The sequence below is a fragment of the Tenebrio molitor genome, chromosome 8 (assembly GCF_963966145.1).
Source record: "Tenebrio molitor chromosome 8, icTenMoli1.1, whole genome shotgun sequence".
Lineage (NCBI taxonomy): Eukaryota > Metazoa > Arthropoda > Insecta > Coleoptera > Tenebrionidae > Tenebrio > Tenebrio molitor.
Window position 1 is genome coordinate 15,538,627 of NC_091053.1, and position 18,034 is coordinate 15,556,660.

At 36.4% G+C, this 18,034-nt stretch overlaps 3 protein-coding genes and 2 long non-coding RNA genes across 11 annotated transcripts; 4 read left to right on the forward strand and 1 right to left on the reverse strand.

The window, feature by feature from the left end:
- The first annotated feature begins 3,773 nt into the window (after positions 1-3,773).
- Positions 3,774-4,643, forward strand: LOC138137234 (acyl-coenzyme A thioesterase 13-like). The gene is made up of 3 exons (XM_069056544.1): positions 3,774-4,091; positions 4,140-4,321; positions 4,368-4,643. The coding sequence occupies exons 1-3, from the start codon at positions 4,008-4,010 to the stop codon at positions 4,522-4,524; spliced, it is 423 nt and encodes a 140-aa protein (XP_068912645.1). The 5' UTR covers positions 3,774-4,007; the 3' UTR covers positions 4,525-4,643.
- A 2,289-nt stretch (positions 4,644-6,932) lies between these two features.
- On the forward strand, positions 6,933-8,255 carry LOC138137536 (uncharacterized). The gene is made up of 5 exons (XM_069056980.1): positions 6,933-7,137; positions 7,381-7,485; positions 7,551-7,696; positions 7,747-7,892; positions 7,944-8,255. The coding sequence occupies exons 2-5, from the start codon at positions 7,432-7,434 to the stop codon at positions 8,075-8,077; spliced, it is 480 nt and encodes a 159-aa protein (XP_068913081.1). The 5' UTR covers positions 6,933-7,137; positions 7,381-7,431; the 3' UTR covers positions 8,078-8,255.
- A 1,757-nt stretch (positions 8,256-10,012) lies between these two features.
- Positions 10,013-11,856, forward strand: LOC138137134 (uncharacterized). 3 transcript variants are annotated; one of them, XM_069056428.1, is made up of 6 exons: positions 10,013-10,179; positions 10,744-10,862; positions 10,926-11,100; positions 11,148-11,302; positions 11,358-11,506; positions 11,559-11,856. In XM_069056428.1, exons 3-6 carry the CDS (start codon positions 11,035-11,037, stop codon positions 11,633-11,635), a joined length of 447 nt encoding a protein of 148 aa, XP_068912529.1. In that variant the 5' UTR covers positions 10,013-10,179; positions 10,744-10,862; positions 10,926-11,034; the 3' UTR covers positions 11,636-11,856. The 3 variants fall into 3 exon arrangements, with proteins under 3 accessions (XP_068912529.1, XP_068912530.1, XP_068912531.1); XM_069056429.1 differs by lacking the exon at positions 10,013-10,179 and having other exon boundaries at positions 10,260-10,862; positions 11,559-11,637; positions 11,700-11,856; XM_069056430.1 differs by lacking the exon at positions 10,013-10,179 and having other exon boundaries at positions 10,260-10,862; positions 11,559-11,637; positions 11,703-11,856.
- A 276-nt stretch (positions 11,857-12,132) lies between these two features.
- Positions 12,133-13,222, reverse strand: LOC138137137 (uncharacterized). The gene is made up of 2 exons (XR_011161570.1): positions 13,034-13,222; positions 12,133-12,965 (listed from the first exon to the last, which is right to left on the reverse strand). It is a non-coding gene; the product is annotated as an uncharacterized lncRNA (long non-coding RNA).
- On the forward strand, positions 12,416-14,659 carry LOC138137135 (uncharacterized). Of its 5 annotated transcripts, none has more exons than XR_011161567.1 (7): positions 12,959-13,055; positions 13,162-13,243; positions 13,610-13,735; positions 13,784-13,950; positions 14,015-14,038; positions 14,091-14,260; positions 14,310-14,659. It is a non-coding gene; the product is annotated as an uncharacterized lncRNA (long non-coding RNA). The 5 variants fall into 5 exon arrangements; XR_011161569.1 differs by having other exon boundaries at positions 14,015-14,033; XR_011161566.1 differs by lacking the exon at positions 12,959-13,055 and adding an exon at positions 12,416-12,693 and having other exon boundaries at positions 13,784-14,038.
- Positions 14,660-18,034: the final 3,375 nt, after the last annotated feature.

The following is an 18,034-nucleotide window of genomic DNA, read 5'->3' on the forward strand; positions in this document are numbered from 1 at the left end:
CAGCCTGTATCTGTTGGTTGGCCCAAGTATAAACAATATCGAAATGCGTAACTCATTGTTCATTTTTAAGCCTCCAAATCAAAGAGAGGACATTATCGATAAATGCCGTGAGTGTGACAAAAACAGAGACACTGCTTCCACTCGACCCAATAGTGTTTACCCCCACCACTTTTCGTCACACAAAAAGGTTGCCGATCAGAATTTCAAGACCCTCCCAAAAAAAGTTTCACTTCAATAAAATAACAACGGTTGTTCAGAACCTAAACTCGTAATACAAGAACAAAGCGGCACCGTGAAACAAATGATAGTTGTTATTATGAATAGACACCGTAAATGGGATGAGTAAAACCCCCAAAAATAATCTACAAACGATGGCGCACTATAATCCTATTGCGCAACAAGACTCTAGATTACAATGACAGACAATCGAATTCCCTAAATGAATATTACGGACCTCGGACTCTCAGCTCTTCAAGATAGCACGCGGTCTCCGATCGCGAAGTTAACCTAGTTCTCGCCCCCCAGTCTCCTAATTTCTACTCTAGTGACGTCGGATCGTCCAAGTCCCTGCGACACCTAACTCGTTATGGGTGCAGTGTCCCAGCACGTATGTTCCGGATCGCCACTGCGAAGACTATATATGATGAAACAGAGGCATTCCACCAAGGCGTTCGAGAAACTCTGCGGCCAAGATCACGCGTCATGAAGGGGCTCTGCGGGAACGACAAAGCCCCCCCCCCCCCCCCCCCACGTTCGGCTCTTTTGGCAGGCTCTCGTTTTTCATTGCAACGTGGTAACTCTGCCCCACGCGTCGGTCGACAACCTCATTTCGGCCAAACACGTGCCCCGGTTTTCCTTGTGACAAATGGATGGGCGTTCCCTAAATGGACTCCCGTTTTCCCAATTTAAATCGCTGACGCAATATGGTCTGTTAACCGTTCCTACCTTCCTAGCCCTACCCTGAAAATGGACTCGTCCAACGGATTTTAACTACCTGATAACTTTACTGCGACGTTCCCTCAAGAATTTACCCACACTCTCAATTCCTAATTCGCCCGAGCTTATCGGAATAAGAAAACGAAATAACATACTTGCTAGACACTAGAGGACAGACACTTTAAGGAGAACACACCAATAAAGTTGCGCGGCAGACGCAACTACGTTAGTCGAGTCCATTTTTCGATTTATAGGGTGGGAAGGTAGAACCGCTTACCGACCATGCGGCGTCAGAGGCGTACGTTCATTCGTGATCTGCTTTTCCAGTGTTCGTTTCGTTGATTTTAGGGTTGTTTTCTATTGCATTAAAATCAGTTCTTTTCAGAACCAAATATTTTTTTTTCTTTATTTGAGCGAGGTTAGTATTGATAAAAGCGGTACCTATAACAATCATTCAAATAAAAACGTATGCCCCCATTTCTGAACGCAAGTGATACGCCACTGGACAAAACTTCACGGACAGACTTGGATGACTCAACGTGCTCTCCTTAAAGTGTGCGGACACTACTTGCTGTTGTCGCTAGGATCATACTACCTGAATTACAACGCGCAAACTGTCGGCGACACACGAGGTTCGCACCTGTAATCGACCAACACGTGTCTCCTCCGCGTTTGGTGAATGTTTACGGAGTACGGCCCTGATTACATTGACAATACACAAGAAAATGCACGACTCGAGATTCGTAACCGCAATAACTACATTTTCAACTAAAACAATAACAATGAAAACGACGGTTCAACAAACACCACCGTTCACTTCGAGAGCTGAAAATCGAGTCCCCTCGTCTTTCGTGTACCAACCGTACGCAATCAAAATCTACTAACTGTGCTAACAGTGCACAACAAAAGACACAAATAGTTCCTCTTGCGTTTGTTTCGGCGGCGGCAATTTGAATTCAAACTGGAGTATTACACTGTATATTGGAAGAAAATGACTTAATTAATGAAATGATTCTTACTTTGGTAAAGTACGATTTTAAACAGTTTTCAATTTATAGATATCTATCTACACATATTAGGTACCTATCACCAATATTTTACTGTAATTGTGACATTCAAACTCTAAATAACAATTTACTTGCGACTTGCAATTTTGACACATACTCAATTTCATATAAATGTGCATCGAAGCAAGCCCTGAAAATCTGATTTTCTGTTAGTATGAAACACGACCTGCTGTATTACAACCGGCCTGTTCAAAAGTGTAGTTTGAGTGATCCCCGCAGAGCGCTAGTATACGAGCGCATTTGGGGATATTATTCAACTTAAGTTTTTGTCACCAAGAATTTTTCTCGTTCAAATGACATTCGAATTTAAAATCAAAAATACAATTGTATTCATTATTGTATCAGAAACACAATATGAACTTAATGTACTCAATCTTAACTCGAAAATCATGTCTAAACCTATTTTTCCGCATTTTTATCCTTTAAAAGCGCCCGGTGTGTGGCGCCCTCATCGGCAGAAATTGGCTCTTTCTCGGAAACATTTTTCATGAAATGAACAGGTTATAATACAGCAGGTCGTGGTATGAAAGTTACTTCGACTTTCAAAATTGCTTATCCTGCGCTAACCTTGATTATAATTTTTTAGTTTTGTTGTCCGTTTCGGCATTGTTGATTTCAAAAGCACTGTTACATTTTTTTACTGATTAAGTTAAAGCACGACCTGCTGATGTATAATAACCGGCCTGTTCATTTCATTAAAAAAGCATTACGAAAATGTTTCCGAGAAAGAGCCAATTTTCGCCGATGAGGGCGCCACAGTACGGGCGCTCTAGGCGCTTCTAAAGTATAAAAATGCGGAAAATATATTTAGACATGATTTTAGAGTCAAAATTGAGTACAAATTAAATTAAAGTAATTCACTAATTCTTATTTGCTTTTATCTTTGTATTTTCACCAAATAAAGATTTATTGGAGATAAACTACAGGGTGAGCAACAATAACTGTTACAGTTGGCAAAAAAAAAAATTTACATAAAATTTTCAAGACTGTGAATTGTACCTATTTCGGTTTGTTTTATTGACAATATTGACACCTGGTATACATTTCAAATTTAAACGTCTTGGTTTTTGTAATCTTTTATTAATAAAATGGTTTTCTCGTTGGAACATGACATAAAAGTCACCAAAAATCACCAGAATTTATTGCCAACTCAATCAGTACTTATTGCTCACACGGTATAACGAATCTGTCATAAATGTGCAAGGAGGTTAAAATAAGAGGAGGAAAGGCGCCCTATGCTGGATGTATGCTGGTAATGCATTGAAAGTGATGCCAATCAGCCAATCGTTCCTTCTACAGCAACCTTTTATTACCGTGAACGTTCTTGAACGGCGCATCGCTTTGGCGCCAGTGGCGTTCCTTTAACCCCCCAACAAGGTGTTAAGCGTTTTTATCTTACAACAAATGAACCAGTGCGCCCCGTAATGTACTTATAGTTTTTTCTGAATTATGAATTTACTTCTTTTATTTTTGTTAACTTTTTCTATGTACTTTATGTTACAAATTACAATAAATCAAAAATGCATCTGTGCTTTTACAGTGGACGATACGCCACTGGTAACATCCCCACCAACCATCTTTTATGGCTCTCCACGATTTGGCGGGTGGCATCACTTTTTCAAACTGGCTTTCCCTCCTCTTATTTTTAATCTCCTTGTAAATGTGACTAAATTAAAGGTGCTTTTGCACATGCACAGCTCACTTGATGAACATTTATATGAAATCTCATTTTCGGGTCCAAATTTCGTCGCTCCGGTACTGTCAATTTTGACAGTTGACAGCTTGGCATCAACTGAAGTTTAAATTTGAGGTTAGAAATTCCAATTATAAAATCGACTTAAAATTTAACACTAATTGAGAAGTTTTACAAAAAAAATGGGACTCTCAGCTAAATTAGACTCGTTACGTGATGAACCCTGTACTGTACTTAGTACAAGGTTGAGGTTAAAACGTCCCGATATGATTACGTAAATTTATGTAAATGCACTGCATAAACGACAAGAAATGGCGAGTAAAGTGACGATAGAGGCACCGAACCTCGTGAAGTTTTTAAAAAATACCAAAACTTTTGACAAGGTTCTGGAAACGGTATGGATCAATGCACAAAAGACTTGCAGTAAAAAGTTTTTCTTGTAGGTGAATATACTGTCGGTAGGTGAGGGAAAGTGTACAGCTGAGTTGAAGGTTGAAGAGAGTCACACCAATCCAATGGGGGGTTTGCATGGGGGGATGTCTGCCACTTTACTCGACTGCATTTCAACATATGCCTTGATGTCGAAGCTTGGTAAGCCAGGTGTCTCTGTGGATATACATATCAGGTGAAAAAAGATTTATAAAGTGTCATTGTGTAATGTGTTGTTTTAGTTACTTAAAGGGTGCAAAGGTAGGAGATGAGATATTGATTGATGCCAATGTGGTCAAAACTGGCAAGAGTTTGGCGTTTTTGGAGGTAGAGATAAGAAATAAAATATCTGGGGATATATTAGTTAAAGGGACACAAACCCAGTTCTTAATGCAATGAAATGTACTTTATTAATATTATTTTCTCAGGAATTATTGTCACTTAAGTGTTAATTGCACAGATTTATTTTGCTGTTTTCTATTATGTTTATTAATAAAATGGTTGAGTTGATGTTTTAATTGATTTTTTTAAATATGGAACAAGAAGTTGGTGTCAAAGAAAACATAGAGCAAAAACTGGTTATAACAGTTCGCAAAAAAAAAAGTTAAAAACGTGTCAGATTAGATTCAACTTACGTTGGTTAAACAATAAATATCCCTATGATTCGATGTAGAAATTCAAGCCGGTGCAAGTTGGTACAACTGACACAACAATTTGGTTCTGCCAACCTGACACATGTGCTTTTGAATTCAACATAATGCTGTGAATGGAAATAAATTTGTCAACAAAAAATTTAAAAATAACCTAGGACGTTGTGGAATAAAAAAATGGTCTAACTTTTCATTTCCCATAGATCAAAATTCGACCGTGTCGTTGTGAGTAGGATCTTCGAAGTAAATTGCGGTTTGGTGAATCTTTGATATGCGAACAAGGTGGAAAGCAAGGAGGTTTGGAAAGAGATAGAGAAGTGATAAAATCAAATTTAAAAAAAATACAAAACAATAAAATAATGTTCGAAAATTTTTTGTTTGATTCTGGAAAAAACTGTCGATTTTAAATTGACCATTAACTAAAATAAAAATACAAAAAATGGAAATGAACAAAAGGAAAACTTGGAACAGCATAAAACCCACATACTGTCGCGAGCAATAAATTTTGGTCATTATAAAATTTGGTTAGATTGTCATAAATTTAAAAATTTCCCTGCCTGATTATGCCCACGTCAACAAAGTGTCAAAAAATTGAGAAAAAAATGACAATTAATGTCAGACAAGATGATGATAGGTTATGATATTTACGACTGTTTTACAATGGTGCATTTTCGATTGCGTCAAAGGATGACCTTGACGATCAAAATTTATTGCTCGCGACTGTACATTGATGAGTCACTAAAAGAAAAAAGTCTTCGAGTTATCGGCATGGAAAGTGCTACCAACCCAATAGTAAAATAGGTTAAAAAATTTGTTATTTTAAATGTTTTAGTTATTTGCCTAACGTATTTATGCGGGAAGAAAAGTTTCCCGCGTGAGCACTTTGTTTGCAGCACGACCGCAGGGAGTTTGTCTACCTCATTATTTAAACACCAATCCTTACAATGCAACTTCCCCTAGTTTCTGCTGCAAAGCAAAAAACATCGCGCGCGGGAAATCGTTGTTTCCGCACTTCGAGGACAACCGGGAAATACCGATTTTGAGGTTGAGTACAAAAAATTATTTATTTTTTAAATTATACGAGGTGATCAAAAAGGACTGTTTGAGTTGGTAATACTGAATTTATTTTTTAAATGGTATAAAAGCTGACAGAAAGAAAATAGACAATACAAAGAAAACAAATCCCCCCATTAACTTATTTATCAAGTCAATAATCTACATAACTAACAATAATAATCAATGCGCAATATAACACAGAACAATAACAAAACTAAACACAAAAACAACGTACAATAAGGAAAAAATTCACGAATTTAATTTCAGAGCAGGAAATAACAAGGAGTTTTTTTACTTCAAATTCAAAATGTCATTTGAACAAGAAATATTCTCGGTGACAAAAACTTTAGATAAATAATATCCCCAAAAAGCGTCTGTTTACTAGCGCTCTGCGGGAATCACCCAAACTACACTTTTCAACAGGCCGGTTAAATCGCGTGAGCAACAATTACTGTTTGAGTTGACAATAAAAAAATTTACTCGAAATTGGCAAGACCGTGAATTGCACCTATTTGCATTTGTTTTATTCTCATTATTGCAGCTGACATACATTTCAAATTTAAACGTCTTGGTGTTTGTAATCTTTTATTGATTATTGGAGAGTCATTTGGAGTCATTTTCGCGCCACTGCCCGCTAATTGGTCGACCAATGATAAATAGGTGACTTCCACCGAAATTCCGCCTCCGCCCACTTTCGTTCACGCTCTATAGGTGATGGTTTCGTTCACTCCTCCCTTTTCTCTCTACAAAAAAGACTGCGGCTCCGTAAAAACGAGCTGGATAAAAAGACGATGATCTTGGAGACCACGTGCATCGAGAGGCGGGACCGGCTTTTTCCAGAGTCACTGTGGAAGAGGCATCGGTCTTTTTTACACCATTTTAAAGCAAAAAAAAAAAATGTTCACAAATCGTTCTAAGCTCGAATTCAAACATCGTTTTTCGATTTTGAACAATCTCTCGTATGGCAAAAGCGACATCAACTGTCAGATTTTAAAATGGACCGAAATGTGACGAGATAGAAAAGGGTGAGTGTTGAGAAAAGATCGCAACAACCTGTGCGACATCTGCAAATTGGACAGTTGACAGTGTCATGCGCACACTCTACACTGTACAATAAATAAACATTTTCCCCCGTTCAAATTCCGTAATTGAATTTAGCAATTTTCGTATTTCCCGTGCCACTTTCAGATTTCTTCACCCTTCGTCCACATTTTCCCAATTTGCGAAGAGACCAAAGCAGACGCTTTCCCTGTACAAAACCTCACACAAAACTCCGAGCTTGTCAGGGAAAGTCGTCATCATGGGGGTAAGATTCAAACCGATTTCTTTTCCTTCCAATCAAGCCCAGCTCAGAAATTTCTGCTTACTCAAACACTGACAATTTGCTTTCTGCCGAAACGATATCTTTTAATTCGCTTTCAAACAAATGAGCGACGCTGGCGCCAAGCTGGCGCCTTCAAACAGATGCATCCAAATCGATCCGTCTGCTCAACACATCTTATTTATTTTTTCACGCTGTTTGCAACAAATCGTCGTATCTGACTTGCAGCGCCCTTAGCCCCTCTTATGGACCCAAAACACCCCCAACGACTGCCAATCAATGTGGGCCGGAGGCGCCAAACTGTTAATTTTCCTCGCGTACATCTTTCCTGCGGTAAGCTCGTCGAGAAAAAAATAAATTTTCGAAAACAATTTTATTCCCGAAAAAATAAATTGCAGGTCAAGTCCCACTACAGGATTTGTTTCATCGACCCCAACGTCCACCTCTACCGCAAGAACTTCCCCCCAAACCGCACCGTGGTCTACTGCTCGTCCCACACCTGGTGCTGTGACACCGGTTGCTGTTCAGCCCCTTGGTACAACTGGTAATAAATAAGAAACGTTGCTAGTTCTGTCACCGCCTCTTCGCTTCCAGGCCTCTGGTTTTGATTGCTTTGGTGATCGCTCTGTTCGCAATCGCCTGTTTGAACAAGTGTTGGGAGCGGTGCTGTCGAGACGTCAGTGAGAGCGTCACGGCGTCCAACGCCACCATGATCACATTAGCGACCTTCAACCATTCCAGTAACTGTTGAAGGGAAAAGTCCGACGCGGTTTTCACTGTCAGGGTTGCAGGTGCCACGAGGGGGAGTCAAACCGGGGACGGACAGGTGGTGACGCCGCCACCGGCGTACAATGTGGCGCTGTATTTTCCCCAGCTGAGTGAAGACGACAGAGTGCCCACGTACGAGGAGGCCACGAGAGAATAGATGGAGGATGGAGTAGAGGGAGGAATTTTTGACAATAAATTACACGGATGGAGAAGAGAGGGGGGGGGCGAGTCTTAAAATATGTAGTGGGGGTAAATTGTGCCAAAATGTCATTTTTTGATAATAAAATTTTTAAATATGTAGGATCGCTTAATAAATAATATGGAATTAAACAAAAGAATGATTTTTTGAGCCAAATTAAAAAAAGTGTATAATCTGCTTCAAAATAAAAAAAACACTACCTCTTGAATTATGTTGGCAGAAAAAAAGAAATCCCTAGGAGGATAAGTTTCATTTTTTAAAGTTGGCCTTCCGCTAAAATTTGACATTCGGTTTGTCACATCAAAATCCAAATGTGTAATTAATGCTTTAATGACACTGACACATAAATGATGGTTAACTTTTTTTGCCGGCCACTGTACATTTTGAGTGAAATAATACAATGAGAATAAAAAAACACGATGCATTAACGATTGTCGGCAGTTTTCTTTCATAACCCCTCTTTTTTCTTGCAAAGTTACAAACAAATACACTAAAAACAAAAGTTGGCGACGTTGTCGGTTGTATTTTTGAGGTAGAATGCAGTGTTCGAGTATTTTTGATTTTGAAACAGATTATACAGGGTGTCTCAGCTAAGACTTTCGAGCCTAATAACTCAGTTATTTTCCCGCGGATTTTTGTGAAATTTAAAATGCAGATATTTTAGACGGTGAAGAATAAAATCCCATTAATGCAATCACCCAAGTCTTGAAAACGTAATTTTTACATGCCTTTTTAAAATGTTGAATCAATTAAGATTTACATAAAAAATTGATCGTCAATAAAAAATGCTGTAGGGAAAAACTCGTCTTTGAAAGACGTCTGGTTTGCAAGAAAAAAGCAAAAAACTGTGTTAAACGTGGCTACAAATGCAAAAACGTAGACGCGTATGAAACAAACGCGCAATTTTGCAGAATTTTGGTCATCCCTTTTCGCAGAAGCGCAGGTGACATATTTGACGTTTATCTTGCTAACCTTACGAACACTTACAAAGTTAAAGACAACATTTGGACGTAATTTATTATACTGGATGCTTTAATTCTTCCATAAAGGACTAAAACACGATCGGGATATTTTAGCAAGGTAATTTAGTTCACGTACGCTTCCTGCGTCTTCAAATAAATTGACGACTCTCTTAACCTTACATTTTGTAAAACCTACATTTGGACAGTGTTCCACGAGAAAACGAACTGTCATTGAAGTTCTTACGACACTCTCCATAGGCAACATTTTTTTTCCTTTTTCAACAATATTGAAATTTCTGCCGCTGTAGTCTATTTTTAAAGTATTTTCAATAAATTTTCACAATTTGATGTTTCTAATAAAGCGCGCCCAATTTTGACAGACTTTAAAGGCTGTACAAAAATCTGCATTTTAAATTTCATAAAATTCCGTTGGCAAATAACCCAGATATTAGACTCGAAAGTCTTAGCTGAGACATCCTGTAGATATGAAAGTAGGGAGAATGTGAGAAAATGAAAATAGAAAATAATTAAGACTGTGTAAACGAGTGAAAAGAAAGAAGATTATGTAAAAGAATTGCTGATAAAGAAGAAGAAATCTCAACAGTGGTGCTCCCAACGGTAGCCGAAATCACCAATAGTTTTTCGAGGTATTGAACCATTTAACAAGTGAGGCTAGGAGTAGAAAATGATGACATCTACTGGGTGACAACATTCGACGAACGCAATTTACTGATGATCGCCATTTGACAGCTCTGTCATATTCTACATATTTGCAAAAAATTACAATGTATTTTTTAAAAACCTTTAAAAGTAGGGAAATAGTTTCATCAATCGTAAAAAATAAATAACAAAAAAACGAAAAGAACCGAATGGAAAAGGTGGATAAATACGAGTAAAAGTAAAAGAGAATTCGCTAAATGACAAATACACAAAAGCGGAAACCTCGAGTCGATAGCAGAAGAAAAATAGTTCCGTTATTGCAAGAACATTTAAGTTGGTACCATTGTTTTTCTTTTAAAGTGACAGCAAAGTGTAAAACAGTGGGGCTCATGTTTTAATTTAATTAATTTACCTTGTATACAAGTGTCGAAAATATCAGTAGCTCATTCTGTATAAATTAAATTTTCTTATATTAAAAGTGACAGCTTTGACATAACAAAACGTCATTTCCGTTGCCTTTTGTGTTTTTTAATTTCGTTTCCGCATTTATTTTCTCCGTTGTTACCACAAATCAATCTTTTTTAAAACTACACTTTGGTTTGTGATCGAACCAAAATAGTCCGAGTGTCCTTCGATTTATCAGAAACGTAAAAATAAAGCCCTACTCAGGCGGATCAATGGAAGAGGTGTTTGAAGTAGTTAAACAAACGCGTGGATAACTAAAAGTAAAAGAGAATTCGCTAAATGACCAATGAAATTTCGTATTTAGTGCACATCGATTCTTTATGGAAATCGTTAAATAACTCTCAATGGCAAATTATTAAAAGTAGACAGGACCAGTTCTTGTTTTTTTAACTCCTAACAGATTTTTCACGCCACCCTAACATTGTCAAATTTGATGAGTTATCTCATCTGTCGCACATTTTCATCCCCCACATTTCGATACTTTTCTTCCAACGCCACCCCCGCATGCGCGCCGATTCATCTCGTTTCAACCCTCAGATGGTTTCATCCCCGAGACGCATCTCCGACTAGCTGTGAATCATGTAGAAAACAGCGAACCTGTCAATTGTGAATTCTAGTGTGATAGCAAGACCAATTTAAAGTTGTTCAAAATTATGGTAAGATTTGTCTTTGCACTTCGACCAGATTTAATTACTTTTATTTTTACGCTCTCGTTTTAGCAAACCAACCTCTGTTGCTGTTTGCTTTGCTGCGACGCCACTCTGGCGCCTTCCCCGCGTCGATACGATTTAATTAAAACGCAATTTCCCAATCTGTTAAAATTGAACGATGACAATCCTGGCCAGGATGTTGCTCTTTGGCTTTGATTTGTTGTTCCAGCCTGTTCACATTTTGGTGAGTTTTGCACGTTCGTGATCCTTCATTCTTTGGTTTTATTTCAGGCCCACTCGTCGCACAAATCCCAACCCAGAGTCTGCTTGGTAAGAAACGAACCACAAGATGACCCTTACAGTGCTACCAACTACACCTACACCACTGTCTATTGTTACAATTCGTACTGTTGTAAAAACGGCTGCTGTGATTGGTACATAAACGTGTAATCCACTTTACATTCTGTTCACGTTGACACAACCCTAAACAAGCTCTTGCAGGTCAATTGTTATATTTGTCATTTTGGTGTTTATCTTCTTTTGGATATGTATCGAAGCCTGTTGGCACAAGTTCTGCAAAAGTGTGCCTCGATCGATCGACAATGACTCTCGTGAAGCCTTAGTACTGATGTCTTTCAGTCAAAATGACGGTACCACTTGATACTCAAAATATAACGTAGAATTATTGTTGCTCTTTTGTAGATGGTGCTGGCAGCAGTGGGCACCCTCACGGGTACAAGTCTACTTCGTATTTTTCGCCGATTCCAAGCAAAATTTAAAAGTAAAATTTCAAATTACTTCGTCTACGATTTTATTGTCAAACGTCAAACTCGTCTGTTTTAGTAGATTTTAGTAGCTGCAACCAGTCGTACATGAGGAATTGGCGTTTCGTGTGGACCGAGGTGTACTTCTGGGTTGTGTCATTTCATTCAGGGCAAAATTTCATGTTTTAAAAATAGAAGTTGAACAACAAATATATTTAATAAACATTTTTACTCCATTAGAGTGTTTCATTGTTTATAAATAAAGTAGATCATTAGCTTCGATAAATAGAGAAATATCAAATAAAAATGACAGTGAGTGGTGTATATTAGGTTGCCTGCACAATAGGCGTTCCAAAGTTTTAATTAAATTTAATTTGAATTAATTTGTTTAATATGATTAAGAATAATCAATAAATCAATGTTAATAGTAGGTATTAATACTAGAATATTTCTCTTGAGTTGTGTGCAAAATAGATAATCTGTATCGAAAGGAAAAAATTAATCAGCAGAAAAACAGTATTTTACAGAATATTTGATGACAAGAATATTACACATAAAGTACGAAAAGAAGACTTTACAGCTCCTTATACTAGAATTTTTGCTAAAATTTCTTCTCCCAACTATTCTAATTTCTACACTTCGTGTGGTAGAGATATTTTCATATTTGATGGCGGAAACAAAAGACTGAGAAATGTCACAAATTTGTATTGTCTGTGTCAAATTTCTCAAAGATGTTCGTGATTTCGACAGAAATGCAGCAAATTGGCAATAAAAAATTTATTAATCGTCGAACTAGAGACATAATTTGTAATACGTTTGATTATATGAGAATAACTTTTCCTTTTGAAGCACTGACAAAAATTGGTTTCCTTAGAATTTATTTTTTCAATCTATTTAGCGAAAATTTAAATTTACCTAGACATTCCTTTTTACGGCGTTTATGAGAAATTTGACACTGACAATAAAATTTTGTGACATTTCTCAGTCTTTTGTTTCCGCCACCAAATATGAAAATACCTCTAGTGAATCCGTTTCTTTGCTTTGACATTTGACAGACGTCAATATTCATGAAGGTTCGTTGACGTAGTTTTCACCTTACTTTTCTTTTCCTTTACAAAGTTAGGGATCAGTTTCTCATTTAAATTTTTTGTACAAAATTTGTACCCATAAAAAAATTCTTACGATAATAATGGTAATACCATAGATAGATGATGATGATGTCGTCGTAATAATAGTAATAATAATGATGAGCTACTTATTTTATCACATTCACCTTCACCTTCATCTCAATTACTTTTGTTGACCTTTCATAGATTTGGCAGACTTCTTGTTTCCTCCCTTTCCACTACAAAACATACGGGTGCATAGGCTAGATGTGTTTTTCGCACAAATAAGTTGTTTTTCTATACATACTTAGCAAATGGGTGTTAGTCACGTAAGGCAAGATTTTTAGTTAGAACTAGTAGAAACATTAAAATTTTATTGTTATAGTAAGATGTTTGTTTTCGATTTGTTGTATCTTTTGTTACTGTCATTTGCAGGAAGTTGACAGATCGATCGTCACTCTTGGCGCCAGTCCGGCGCTACCCAACAGAATTACATAGTTTACAACAAGCGAACGCAGTAAGTACGAAACAAATAGAAACTTAACTAACATAGAAAAAATGACTCCAACTTATTCTTGCAATTTATCTAAAATGATAGTTTATTTATTTCCCAAGATATAAAAATTGAGTAAGTATAGTCGCGGACAAAAAAAGTAGGACAAGTCTTATTAACAGATTTACTTAGCCAAAATTGAGTTGAGTAAACCGGGGTTACTATAATAAATAAATAAATATTTTCATAGTAACCATAGAAAGGGGAAGAAAATTTACATTAGCGAAAAAACATTGTCCTACTTTTTTTGTCCGCGACTGTATGACGCTCCAGTTTTGAATCCTTTCTAAAAACTCGTTTCACTGGCAGCAATACGTTTCTTATTTACAGCTGTCATGTTGGCATCACTTTGATAAAACTTTGTTCAAATTAAAAAGAAGAAAACAGTGACTAGACGTGAGAATGAAGAGCTTCTTTTTCCTCCAGTGTGTCTTCGCCAACATAGCTGTGACACTGGTACGATCGCCCATTTTTGACAATTCCAACTTCTAAGTAACCTTCTAGGCTGACCTAATCTGCTTCGCCAGAGAGGAACACGGTATACCCGACCTAGAGAAGTCTTATTTCTTGGTGATAGTTCACTGTAACTCCATGTACGAAGAATGCTGCGATGATGGTTGTTGTCCAGTCGACAATAAAAACACGACTCCACCAACACCAAGTGTGCCACGGTAATTTGGAATATTCGATAATAAAGTAGAATGAAATAATAATTTTTCTTCTGTTGGTACACAGAAGTCGTGTCTGGACTCAGGTCTGGTAATTGTGTCGCTCCAAATATAACAACGATTTTCATTTTTTCAATTTGTAGGGTGTGCATTGTGTTTTTCTGGTGCATTGTTTTTGCTAGTTATATTTTGTACGTATTTTTTCGAAAAAAGACAGTGTCTAACAGTGCTGGTGAAGTTGACGAGTTGGTGGCAGTCAGCAGTGACACATCTCAAGTGAGGGAATCAAGAGCCGCGCTGTTATTTCGTCGTGGTAACAAAAACGTTTTTTTTCTTTGTTTTTTTCTATTTGTCTTTTGCAGATGTATTTGCAAATTCCCAGGTTGGCAACACTGACAATAGTCACGTTCCTAGCGCGCCGCCACCTGATTATGTCACTCTGACTCCGCCCCCTAGTTACAATGTTGCCATTTCGTTTCCTCAGATACACAAAAGCGGAAACCTCGAGTCGGTAGCAGAAGAAAAGTAGCGCTGTTGTTGCAAGAACATTTAAGTTGTTACCATGGTTTTTTTTTGTCAATCTAGAAATAACATTTGTCGAAGACATATTGTACTGTCAAAAAACATCTTGTGTAGGACTGTCTAAGATATCAGTCACGCATTGTGTATAAATTAAATTTACTTATTTGTATTAAAGTGACAGTTTTGACATGACATTATCTCGTTTTTATTGCCTTATCTGATAAAAATAAGATAGTCAAAGAGACCGAAACCCCATTTCACCACTTATTTTGGAATAATTGTTGCTTACAATTACAGAAAACGTCTGTAAACTTTGTCGAAATCGAAAAGTTGTTTTCTAGGTTAACAGAGCACACCGTTGCTTTAAAATTGACGTTTCTTTGACATTTCAACGAAAAATCCGCTTACCAGTGGCGTCGCGTTTGGGAATAAACCTGGTTCTTAAGAACGTAAAATGTTGCTGTTGTTTATTTTATAACCTTTCTCAATTATCTGATAATAACAATAAAATGCAAAATTATAATTCCAACGTCTAAAATTCTTGAGAGATGATTTATTATAAAGTGGCGTCTGAGATCACAAATTGTCTACGCCCACGCATTGAATGCTTATTTGCTTAGAATTCCGCTACAGCATGACCGATAATTTGCAACACCTGCTCTGATTTGTTTTCTTTTTGATCACCTTGTATATTGCCACTCTTACCAATATGGCGTCCCAGATACTTGCTCCTTGGTCACACATTAATCGACGCTTTGCGCAGTCTACAAATACAGGGTGTCCCAAAAATGGCGTACAAATTACTTACTACCTTATCGAGGATGTTTAAATGTACATGAAAAAAATATGGAAAAAATGTTTCCGACAAAAAAATCAATTATTTTTATTATTATTATTAACGATAATACAATGTAAACAAAGATATATTCATACATCATTACCTTGCAATGTTACCGTAGAGGATTAATAATAATTTTTTCGATTTCCAAAGCTTCTAAATTCTCTATTATGCAGGATTAGATATTGGTAGTGAGTGATCTTGTACTTTGTGATAATATGTACGATTAGACGTAGCTGTCATGAAAATTTCATAAATATATTTCAAAATAATTGACCTGTTAAGTGCCACTTTCAAAGACCGCCAAATCAGAAAATAAGTCCAATAGAATTTTTTTAACATTTTTCTGGCGTTTACGGTAATCTCTTCTACACCGTAGTGCACCGTTAGTACGCCATTTTATATACAGTGTGTCTCAATATTATAAAAACACAAAAGTCATGTTTTTTTAATCGGAACCTACCCAGTTTTTACTTATCTGCCATCGTTTTTGATCAGTGGCGCTTTTTTTACCAGAATTTCGAATTGCAGGGGTCCCTTCGAAAATTCGTACCTTCCAAATCGTTGCACATAAATTAAAATGATTTACGCTGTTTGATTTCTGAATGTTTGCCGCATCTGCTGAGTGTTTACTCAACAACCTGCTCAGTCGCATATGTCTACTGCGATTTTTTAAACATAAGGAAATAAAAATGTCAAAAACTCATTTTTTTCAAATGACACCCCGTATTTATTATTGCACTGGTCGAAAGTTTTTTTGACAAGCTTTTGAACAATATCAGGTTTGTACAGTCGAATCTGAAAATCTAGGGTGCTATCCTAAAATCGCTAAATTTGATGCAATTTTTCCGTTAAAAAGACAATACAAAAATCTGGTAGACCTAACAAAAGATAATCACACAAAATGGTCACTCCATAAAGTTGAATTAAGCAACAAAACAGTGTTTAACAATTACACATTTAATTATTTTAGTGATTTTAAGATAGCACCTTAGATTTTCACATTCGACTGTACAAACCGTTGGAAAGCTTTTCAAAAAAGCTTTCGACCAGTGTAATAATAAATGCGTAATTTAAGCCTCGCGTGCGCTTCGGCCAGAAAACTGAAACTCGGACGAAATACCAAATCCTATACTGAATTTACTATGCTAAATTCGCGTTATGTTGGTTCCCTGCATCTCACTATTTTAAGAATTACATAGCCAAAAAATAAAATTATTTGACAGTGAAATACCCGATCCATCCTGAATTTACTTTATTCGAATATTAGAATTTACACTTATTCGAATTTTACATAGTCTAGTCACCTATTCAAATATTCGAATAATTCGAATACGATTCCCAAGACTCATCATGTCATTCATGCTTCATGCATTATCAAAATTCAACTACATATTTTCATCGTGTATGCATTCAAAGCGGTATAGTCAGGAAACAGTTAGGTTTCGAAGCCAGATGTTATACCTATCATAGTTATTTATTTAAATGTAGGTTATAACATAGCTATTTATTTAAATGTAGGTACGTTAATAATTAACGTTATTAATGTCAAAATTCAATTGTCTCCATGGCTAACTAGCTCTTTTTGGAAAATAACACTTTCGAATAAATTAAATCATATTTTTTTTTTCTCGATTTTTTCCTATTGCAAGTGTCAACTTTTTTTACACATTCAAATGTAGAAAACAAAGCTTTACAAGAATAGACTAAGAAATGTATAATGTACTATTAAAAAAAAAGTTGACTGTCTTAACTTTGACATATGTCATCGTAGAGAATATTTGACAACGTCATCTATTGTAGTTTCATAAGCGATTTACAAATATATATGGTTTGCTATACTTTTTTCTTAAAATAAAAAAGATATAGGGGCGCGAATACCAATCTGAATCACCCGGTATACCGCAGTATTTTCCCAATATGCAGTAGAAGCGTAGCTATCATCTAGAAAAAAAATTTGATATCTTTAATAACAAACAAGTTATGGAGCTTTTTCGCAACTCTGTGACACCCTGTAGATATTTACCCAATTAAATTTTGACCTTTCAAATTTAACCGATATAAAAGCCAGAAAAACCATAGCAACTACGGCTTTTTATATCTATGAAGAAAATAATCAAAGGTTAAACCCTCGAGGTAAAGCTCTCGAGTCTAACCAGAATAATAATGCCCAAATTCAACTCGTAAAATTGTCAAAGCAAAAAGTTTTCCTAAAATTGAAAAATTTATCCGATAAAAAAATTAAGTCTTGTTATTTTTCCGGAAATCGTCTTTCCTGCTTATTTACGCACAGGAAAATTGAATTTTCGTGTTCGTTTCCTGGGATGTATAACCGGGAAAGTGGTATACGAGTATAACTAAATATATAAACTTGACCTAACTTGACATCTGTCAAAGATAACCTCAAAATTTACAATAAAGCAATGTTTTTTAAGACTTTGCCTAAACGAACACGAAAAATGTTATTCAATATTCGTGCGTTGTCAGTTTTCATGTTAATATACATATATTCGATCTGTTTTGCAGCACTTGGCTGACGCCTCGTGCTTCAAATTTCAGTGATCTGACAGCGCTACTCATATGAAAATAACTATTTCCGGACTACTACTGTAAAGACATTACAAGACGCAAAATAAAAAATATACTTAAAAAAAAACAATTTTCACAACACACGCACAAAATTGACAAACTTGATTTTTGTGGAATTTGTAAAAAAATTTTTCTAAA